The sequence below is a fragment of the Sinocyclocheilus grahami genome, unplaced genomic scaffold, assembly GCF_001515645.1.
Source record: "Sinocyclocheilus grahami isolate Dianchi unplaced genomic scaffold, SAMN03320097.WGS_v1.1 scaffold250.1, whole genome shotgun sequence".
NCBI lineage: Eukaryota > Metazoa > Chordata > Actinopteri > Cypriniformes > Cyprinidae > Sinocyclocheilus > Sinocyclocheilus grahami.
Window position 1 is genome coordinate 271,585 of NW_015505429.1, and position 9,662 is coordinate 281,246.

The 9,662-nt window shown below is 37.5% G+C and overlaps 2 protein-coding genes across 4 annotated transcripts in view; one reads left to right on the forward strand and one right to left on the reverse strand.

Moving 5' to 3' along the window:
• Positions 1 to 278: 278 nt before the first annotated feature.
• On the forward strand, positions 279 to 8,044 carry syvn1 (synovial apoptosis inhibitor 1, synoviolin). Of its 2 annotated transcripts, none has more exons than XM_016289604.1 (16): positions 279 to 513; positions 1,549 to 1,686; positions 1,777 to 1,869; positions 1,961 to 2,113; positions 2,647 to 2,695; positions 2,923 to 3,026; positions 3,238 to 3,364; positions 3,448 to 3,547; positions 3,652 to 3,717; positions 5,503 to 5,619; positions 5,709 to 5,866; positions 5,951 to 6,100; positions 6,187 to 6,327; positions 6,675 to 6,858; positions 6,958 to 7,070; positions 7,346 to 8,044. In XM_016289604.1, the coding sequence occupies exons 2-16, from the start codon at positions 1,555 to 1,557 to the stop codon at positions 7,468 to 7,470; spliced, it is 1,812 nt and encodes a 603-aa protein (XP_016145090.1). In that variant the 5' UTR covers positions 279 to 513; positions 1,549 to 1,554; the 3' UTR covers positions 7,471 to 8,044. The 2 variants fall into 2 exon arrangements, with proteins under 2 accessions (XP_016145090.1, XP_016145089.1); XM_016289603.1 differs by having other exon boundaries at positions 280 to 513; positions 7,307 to 8,044.
• Positions 8,045 to 8,658: 614 nt separating this feature from the next.
• Positions 8,659 to 9,662, reverse strand: part of LOC107598310 (integral membrane protein GPR137-like) — an 8,328-nt gene continuing 7,324 nt past the window's right edge. The window contains exon 8 of one of the 2 annotated variants that reach the window (XM_016289607.1): positions 8,659 to 9,181. In XM_016289607.1, the coding sequence (XP_016145093.1) occupies positions 9,088 to 9,181 (94 nt within the window). In that variant the 3' untranslated portion in view covers positions 8,659 to 9,087. The remainder of the gene's footprint in view (positions 9,182 to 9,662) is intronic. The other variant, XM_016289605.1, reaches the window with a different exon arrangement.

The window sequence follows — 9,662 nt, forward strand, 5'->3', positions numbered from 1 at the left end:
GTAAAATATGTTAATTTGGAACTTAATTAAATTAATTTGTAATTAATACTTCATATTATTTATTTATTTATTTACCTACTTATTTTTATTTGATTAGCTTAATGTAAAGCTGTATATATTTAAAAACCAATGAAAAAAAAATATTTATTTGAAAACGAAAGCACCTATTCATGGAAACGAACAAACTTGTCTAGTCGGATTGACGTATTTGTCTTTGATTGATGGACGTTTCGTAAGCTTTTATTTTGAAAGCGAAACTCTGCTCGGTTCAAGCTGCTGCGCTGTCCTCACTCTTCCGGCAGGAATGAACGCTCACCGGAAGTGAGGTGGCCTTAGTTTCTCGACAGCAAGCGAAAAATAAACAGGTAACCGTCGAGCGGCTGCGACTACAAGAGATTGGAAGCGACACGATTGCTTTAGCTGGAAGAATAGACACGAGACGCAGTTATTAGTAGCGAAACTCAACATAGGCCATCTCTGTAAAGCAGAAATAGCGGATTGCTGCGGCTGAAGGTAAGGGTTAGGGTTAGTCCACTCTCGACTTCATACACTGCAGCATATGGTCGGTTATTAAAACATGCTGTGGCGGATGTAGTTAGTGTTTATTATCTGTATCGTAGATTAATTACAGCTGTCATACTGTCTTTCGTAGCCTTCAACTGTGCAGCTAACTGGTGCTGCTTTCAAACAGTCTGTAGCCAACCATTTAGCAGACAAAATTTATACATAATACAGTGTAACAAAAGCTTAATTTAGCTCATTCGTGCTCTTAGGAATGTGTGTGATAGGCCTAGTTGTTTAATGCATATACATACTGTAACTTGGACCCTTACTTTCACTTCAGTTTACTGGAAATTAGTGCTGGGCGGTATGACCAAAAATTTATATCACGGTATTTTTCAAAATGATACCGGGTTCACGGTACAAGACGGTATTTTTTTTTCATGCATGACCAGGTGTTAAAGGGGTCATATGATGCTTTTTTTTAAAGATCATTATTTTGTGTGTTTGGTGTAACAGAATATGTTGACATGCTTTAATGTTCAAAAAACACATTATTTTTCAAATACTGTACATTATTGTAGGTCCTCTATGCCCCGCCTCTCTCAAACGCTTCGTTTTCTACAAAGTCCCTCCTTCCGACAAGCGCAGTCTGCTCTGATTGGCCAGCTGACCCAGTGCATTGTGATTGGCTGAACACCGCGTGCATGTGGTATTACACATACAGCTGTGCCCTCACCACAGTGCAACACCCCTTTCAAACAGTGTCGCGTTCCGAACGTTGTTTAAGTGACACATACCGGTATTGCGGTATTTTCAAAATTCATATCATAACAAAAATAAAAATCGGTATTCGGTATGAACCGGTATACCGGCCAGCACTACTGGAAATGTCTTTCCTAAACATATAAATAGCATTCATTTTTACAGCATATGAATGGTGTTATAATACTGGCCTGTCAACATTGTTGAAATGTTTTTGCCCTCATCGTTGATTCAGTCTGAACCTCATGTCGTTCTGATTTATTTGTTCTCTCTCCTCTGTAGTGCAAGATGGTGCGAGCCGCTCTTGCGACAGGCACCAGTTTGGTGCTGACTGGCGCAGTGGTTGCTCATGCATACTTCCTCAAGCACCAGTTCTACCCCACTGTGGTATACCTCACCAAAAGCAGCCCTAGCATGGCAGTAAGTTGTCATCCGTTTATTTAATGTCAGATCTTTATGGAAAGGGACTGTAAACTCTGTGATTTGACTTGTCTACTATTTCTTCGGTAGGTTTTATACATTCAGGCTTTCGTTTTGGTTTTCCTTTTGGGGAAATTAATGCGGAAAGTTTTTTTTGGGCAACTGAGAGCTGCTGAAATGGAGGTTGGTGTCTAAATTTGCAACGTGTGGAAAGGCAGGAAATTAGTTTTTTTTTTTTTTTTGTCATTCTCATTTGTATATTGTTTGTTTTTAGCATCTGATTGAACGCTCCTGGTATGCGGTGACCGAGACCTGTTTAGCCTTTACAGTCTTCAGGGATGATTTCTCTCCTCGCTTTGTGGCCCTTTTCACTTTGCTGCTTTTCCTCAAGTGCTTCCACTGGCTTGCTGAAGACAGGGTGGACTTTGTGAGTGAACACTGAGATGGGGGGAAAAAAAAATCTCTGTTATTTATTATATTATAAAGATTTAATCTATTGTTTTTGAATACAATGTTTTCATATTTTATTATTAGATCATTGAGAGGCTACATCTCATTTGGAAAAAATAGTATTTATTACAGTTTTTATATATATATATATATATAAGAATTTTTTATTTTTTTTACATTTAGTTACTTACAAACGAGGACAATGGAAAAAATCAAAATCGACAAAAGAGCAATAATATACAAGTGCTATAACAAGTCTCAGTTAGCTTAACACAGCTAATTTATTATTTTTGAAAAATGTTTTCATATTTTGTTGTTAAATGTGAGGTTACATCTGATTTTATAGATAGATTACGTTTTATTTCATTAGAAAATTAATTTTTTTAAATATATTTTCATATTTTATTTTTATTTGTGAGCAGTTGAGAGGTTATGTCTATCTAATCTGGGGGGGAAAATACATTTTTATAATTTTTTTTTAAAGGTTTTCATTGTTTATTTTATTTTTAGATGGAAAGGAGTCCAAATATCTCATGGGTCTTCCACTTCAGAGTTCTCTGTGAGTAATTTATCACTGGATTTGCTTCAGCCTGTGTTCTTCAGCACCAAATGTATCTCTTACTTCCCTTTTATATATGAAACTACTTTGCTAACTCATTTTTCGGGCATGCAAATTTTTGAGCTGCACCTGTATCTTGAATTTAATGGCATTTGACATTAGACTGCTTTATTTGCACTCATCGTTGTGGTTATTGCATCACTAATGTTCTTGTCTCTCTGCTGCAGCTCTGATGGTGTTGCTGGGAGTGTTGGACTTTCTGTTTGTCAATCATGCGTGTCACAGCATTATAACAAGAGGAGCTTCAGTGCAGCTGGTTTTTGGATTTGAGGTGAGCAACATTTTTTTAGTTTGAGTGAGATCCTGCAAAATGCATTTCATTAATGAAAGAACTATTGACCTAAACCTTATCACATGTCCCATAACTTGTTGAAGTACAGTATGTCATCTGTGGTGTTAGCAGTTGAGCAGTGTAGAAATCAGAACATATATTATACCACTAGAGTTTTTTAAATATTAATGGCTTTCTGCTTGTCTTTCAGTATGCAATTCTGATGACTGTGGTCCTCACCATCTTCATCAAGTACACCTTACATACAGTTGATCTGCAGAGTGAGAATCCGTGGGACAATAAGGCCGTCTACATGCTCTACACAGAGCTCTTTACAGGTACATCCTAGAGAGCCATAGCTTTTATGGATGTTTCCATATTGCCTATTCACAGATTGACTGATGTTACATTTATCCTTCAGGTTTCATCAAGGTGCTTTTGTATATGGCGTTCATGACCATAATGATAAAAGTGCACACCTTCCCTCTGTTTGCCATTCGACCCATGTATCTCGCAATGAGGTGAGTGATAAATCATCAGATTCCAGCTGTGCTGTTATGTTTTGTCAACAATTAGAACAGTTTGTCTTATTCTTTTGTCGTGTGCAATATGTTTGTCTTTTCAGGCAATTCAAGAAGGCAGTAACAGACGCCATCATGTCTCGACGAGCCATTCGTAATATGAATACACTGTGAGTATCTCTCTGAAGTCATTTTAAATATCTTTTACGTGTTTTTTTTTTTTTTTCATTAATATACAGTAGTCAACATCTGAAGTGGATCAAAAAAGTTCATCAAAGTTGTCCTAAGACAAGAACACATTTTGTTTTAGGACAACTTTGATGAAAGGTTTTGATTAGGGATGCACGATATATCGGCCACCATATCGGTATCGGCCGATAAATGCTGATTTTTTTCTGTTATCGGTATCGGCCTGATAAGAAAATTTGGCCGATATCTTAAAGCCGATAAATAATGCATTATTTCCTTCAGAGACACTTCAGATGCGCGCTGTTCGTTTGCAGCCTTTTGTGCAATTGTACGTTGTAATATTGTGTTTATTTGATGTATATCTGATTTATCTCATATAGAATGCGTTTGGTTAAGTTAAAAAGAGCGCTTCAGTTTACCGGTGATCATCTTTAGCTCAGCACACGCAGCCCAAACAGCAGTGCACAACATTAATAACTATGATTGGGAATGTCGTGTATATAAAATTCTAATGAGAACATTATTATAATAAAACGTTGGGAATTCTTTGGGTTTAGTTGCCGTGTTTCAGCGCGTTGTTATGGGAAGAGCGCATCCACAACAGGATCACACATTCTGACTATAGCACGCAAGAACTGCATCAGCAAAATTTTCATATCGGTGCATCCCTAGTTTTGATCCACTTCAAGTGTTGACTAGTGTAGTGCAGTTTAATATGTTTACTATTTTTTTATTAGTCATTTTTTTTAGTTGCATTTCTTTATTTTATTGTGCACTTAATGCTGTTAGTATTGCCATGTTTAATATTTTCAGTATTTAATCATTTATTTTTGCAGTTTAAAATAAAAATATATATATACTCTGTATCTCTGAAATAATCTGAATTATAAAACGGATTGTTCTGGTCCTTGATTCTGATTGGTTGAGCTGCGTTCTAAGCTGTTGTAAATTACTCTACAAACACACACCTTTGTTTACTTCTGTGTGTTGCTCGGCAATCACTTTGTTGGAACCACAACTGTTTCTGAGGAACTACATTGTTTGGTGGAAGAATACTGTTTTTATTAATATCATTACACTTTATTTGCTCTGTTTTATTCTGTGAAACCTTACTACGTATATGGAATAACAACTTAGCTGTTATAAATTCACTGTAAACCACGGCTTCTTGGGGCTTATTGCTTTAACATCTTTTAATGTGCAAGTGTTATAGTTTGAATTATTTTATAACTTTTTTTTTATTAATGCAGTGTAATATTTTTAGTATTTATTTCTTTATTTGTATTTTTTTCAGTTTACATTTAAAGGTGTCCTTGTTACAGTGTAATGATATATTTAAGTACTGAGTAATAATAATTAACTACATGTACTTACTATATGATTAGGGTTACTTGCGTGTAATTTTGCATAATTGTAACTATAATAGCAAGCACATGTAACGTTTAACAAGGACACCTTAAAATAAAGTGTTACCAAAATTGTATTTGTTTATTTTATTGTGCATTTTAATTATTCTTAATATTGGGCCATGTTTAATATTTGTAGTCTTCATTTTCTTTTCTTTTTTCAATTTTTAATTCTTTTTAGAAGAATTGTATTTATTTATTTTTTACAGTTTAATTATTCTTACAACGTTTTTATCTATTACTATTGTATATTTAGTGCTTTTTTCATGTTGTGCAGTGTTTTTAATATGTTTAGTATATGTTAATAGTTTTAGTAATACTTTTAAATTATTTATCACTGTCTGCCATCCTTTGTTACAGCTATCCAGATGCCACCCCTGAAGACTTGCAAGCCACCGACAATGTGTGCATCATTTGCAGAGAAGAGATGGTGACTGGAGCCAAGAAACTGCCGTGCAACCACATCTTTCACTCAAGGTTCACTTCCACTGTTTATGGAAAAATTCAGTCTCTTTGGTGTTGACATCTGCATGCATATTCTGAATAGTTTGTTCCTCTCATTGTAGTTGCCTTCGCTCATGGTTCCAAAGACAGCAGACGTGTCCGACCTGTCGTATGGATGTCCTCCGAGCGTCCCAGCCCAACCAGACTCCTGCCCCAGCTCCTGCACAAGCACCTGCCCCTGCTGCTCCTGCTAATGCCCCCGTACCTCCACCGGTCAATGGTAAAAACACCAAGACCAGGCCGATCGAAGCTGCTGATGTTTGGCTGTTTGTGCACCGTAAACCATGCTTCCTTTTCTGTGCAGTCGCTCCAGGTATGCTGCCTCAGTTTCCTCCAGGTCTGTTTCCCTTTTGGGGTCCCTTCCCAGGCGCGCCTCCTCCTGCTGCTCCAGGTGCACAGGCAGCTACTGACGCTCCACAGACCAGCGCCGCTGCAACACAGGCCCAGGGAGCAGGTCAGCAGCTCTTATCTGTTCTGCCTCACTGTGAAAAGCTAGAATACCCATGATTCTCATCATAATTTTCACGTTGTGTCATGTAGAATCAGGAGCCAGTAGCTCGACCCAGCCGAATGCAGACAGTGCCTCTGCTGCTCCCGGAGGAATGCCTGGATTCCCCTTCTCCATGCCTCCACCTTTCCCATCAGCTCCATGGCTGCCGATGCCTCCACCTCCACCCTTTAGTATGTTAGAGCGGTCAAATTGCGGCATGTTAATAATTAGTGCTGTCAAGCGATTAATCGCATCCAGAATAAAAGTTCTTGTGTGTGCTGTGTATATTTATTATGTATATATAAATACACACACATGCATGTATATATTTCAGAAAAATGTTATGTTTATATATTTATAATATGTAAATATTTTCAAAATATATGCTGTTTGTGTGTGTCTTTATATATACATAATAAATATACACAACACACACACGTTATGTAAACAAAAACTTTTATTTTGGATGCGATTAATCGTTTATACATCATTGAAAAACTGATATATTTGAGTAATCTGTGACCCCTTTGTTTATTAGTGTCATCCATGCCGCCGCCTCCATCGACTCTGTCCACCATGTCAGAGGCCGAGCTCAGAGAACTGGAGCAGGAGGGCAGGCGAGGTTTGGAAGCCAGGTTGCAGTGCCTTCACAACATCCACACATTGCTGGATGCCGCCATGCTCAACATTCACCACTACCTCAGCACGGTGGCTACGTTAAGGTGTGCAAACATGGCCTGAGGTGTGATTAAAAAGTGGCACGTCCAGTTCCTACTTCTGAAATCCCCGTATTTTCTTTCTTTCTTTTACTTTCTGTTTAGTCCTCCAAGATCAGAAAACAATGCTGGTGAGACGAGTACATCAGTGAATGCGGAGTCCTCTTCCTCCACGGGCAACACGGAAACTCCCAGTCAGGAGAACGAGGCTCAGAGCGGTGAGTAGAATGATGCTACAACTTCTCGAATGACTAGGCTTTAGTGTCACATGATTGTTCTGAAATCATTCTAATATGCAGATTTGCTGTTTAAGAAACATTTCTTATTATTATAATTGTTGAAAATAGTTGTGCTGCTTAATATTTTTTTTATAGAAACCATGATACATTATCATTCAAAAGAAAGAAGAAAAAAAACTATATATATCAGAGTCATTGTTTTCTCTTGCTCATAGATGGATCTGTAAATGAAGCTACAGGCTTTTCTCTACCAGACTCAACCACAGGAGTGGACAAAGACAGGAAGGAGGAAGATGAGGATGATGGTGAGCCAAATGCCGCCGAGTTGAGACGACGTCGCCTGCGTAAACTGGAGACCACTAACACTCCTGACCACTGATGATGGGATCCATTTAAATCATGAATTGCCTTCTGACAGTAGAAATGCTTCTTACGGACTCTTGGGCACTTGGCATGTTGAGATGTCAGATTATCTGAGGAAAGTTCATGAGTTCTTAGATGTTAATTTAAATGAGGCACATCAAGGCACTTCCCGCTGTATGGAGGATTTGTCAGTGTAACGTGCGCGGAAGATATCATGGGAAACCAAGCGTGAAGATAGAAAGGATAAAAAGTCTTGCACCTTAAAAGTCCGCTGTGACGTCTTGACTCGAGTATTGAGACTTTCCTCTCTGAATGTGATTTTTGTCTCTCAGAGGAACACGGTCTGTTGATTTCTTGTGCCCTTAAAATTTTGATGTTTTCCCATTCTTTGTGTATTTTCATTATTTCTAGTGCTACGTCATAGATTATTTTCCTAGATCGACTTTGGTTACAGCTAAAAGATATCCATGAACCAAATATCTAAATGAACTTGCTGTACATAATGTATAAAGTGTTTTAATAGGAAGATCTGTACATACTGCACAATAAATTGTTCAAAACAGACACTGTCTGACTATACCGGTCAAAATTTTGGGGAGTATGCTTTTTTTTTTTTATAATACATTTATTTAGCAAGGACTCAGTTAAGTTAATTAAAAGATATGAATAATGTTACAAAAGATTTCAAATAAATGCTATTCGTTTAAATACTGAATAAAAATGTATCAGTTTCCACAAAATAATTAAGCAGCACAACTGTTGTCATGTGGATCATGTGACACTGAAGACTGGAGTAATGATACTGAAAATTCAGCTTTGATCACAGAAATACCTTAGAAATAGAAAACAATTATTCTAAATTGCAATAATATTTCACAATATTTTTACTCCTAATTTTTTTTTTCAATAAATGCATCCTTGGTGAGCATGAGCATAAACATCATACCCACCCTAAACTGTAAAGTAAAAATATAAATGTACTAATAATGAACATTAACCTAAAAAAATAATTATTTTAATTGGATTAGATTTTTATTTATGACCACATGGTGAAATGTTTTGCTTTTTACAGCAAAATGCATTTTCACAAATATTAAAGAGTTTCTGATTTGATTTAAAGTTCTGATTTGTTTTTTTTTCTGAAATCCTGATGAGACAAATTCTGAATGCGCCACATATATATATATATATATATATATAAACAGCAAATTACAAATGAAACTTTAAATTGGTTTTTTATTAAAATACACTGTCAAAATATCAGCACACGGTTAGTACCAAAATTACTGCTTTCTTATGCACCATTTAAAATGGAAGGTCATCATCCCACACAAAATAATAAAAAACATGTGTTAATACATTTCAAGGATACCCTTATAAATTAAGAAAAGACAAATGTGGTAATAACTCCTCCTTCACTCCTTATAGAAAAATCATTAACTGGTCCCTTTTTAATCACAAGCATCTAGTCTATTGTGGTCTGCTTTAAAAAGTCAAGGTGCAACTTCAGAAGTACAGATGCTTCTGATGAGTATTAGTGCAAATGAACCTATTGAGCTACTCAACAGGAAGAGGTGATGCTGTGCTATCGCCTGAGAAGGTCAGAGAAGATCTCTGCAGCTTTGCATAGTGGTCAGGTCTGTGGAGTGGAGTAAAGAGAGTGGTGCTGGTTGCTCTGCTGAGTCCGGTTGAAGAGGAGTGGAGTCGTCTCACTGGATCCAAACCAGCTGTTGGTGCAGAGTTTTGGTTTGGAATCACCATATCATAACTGATCCCACAAGCTGTTTTAATGTTAAAGGGGTCTTATTATGCTCTTTTACAAAGTCTTGATTTTGTTTTGGGGTGTACTAGAACATGCTCTCATACTAGGTTGTTCGAAAAACACAATTTTTCACATAAGAGATCGGTTAGATGGGTCAGTGTGTGCTGTGATCTGTGTGCTGCGATCGGTTAGCTGGGTCAGTGTGTGCTGTGATCGGTTAGCTGGGTCAGTGTGTGCTGTGATCTGTGTGCTGCGATCGGTTAGCTGGGTCAGTGTGTGCTGTGATCTGTGTGCTGTGATCTGTTAGCTGGGCCAGTGTGTGCTGTGATCGGTTAGCTGGGCCAGTGTGTGCTGTGTTCTGTGTGCTGTGATCGGTTAGCTTGTGATCGGTTAGCTGGGTCAGTGTGTGCTGTGATCGGTTAGCTGGGTCAGTGTGTGCTGTGATC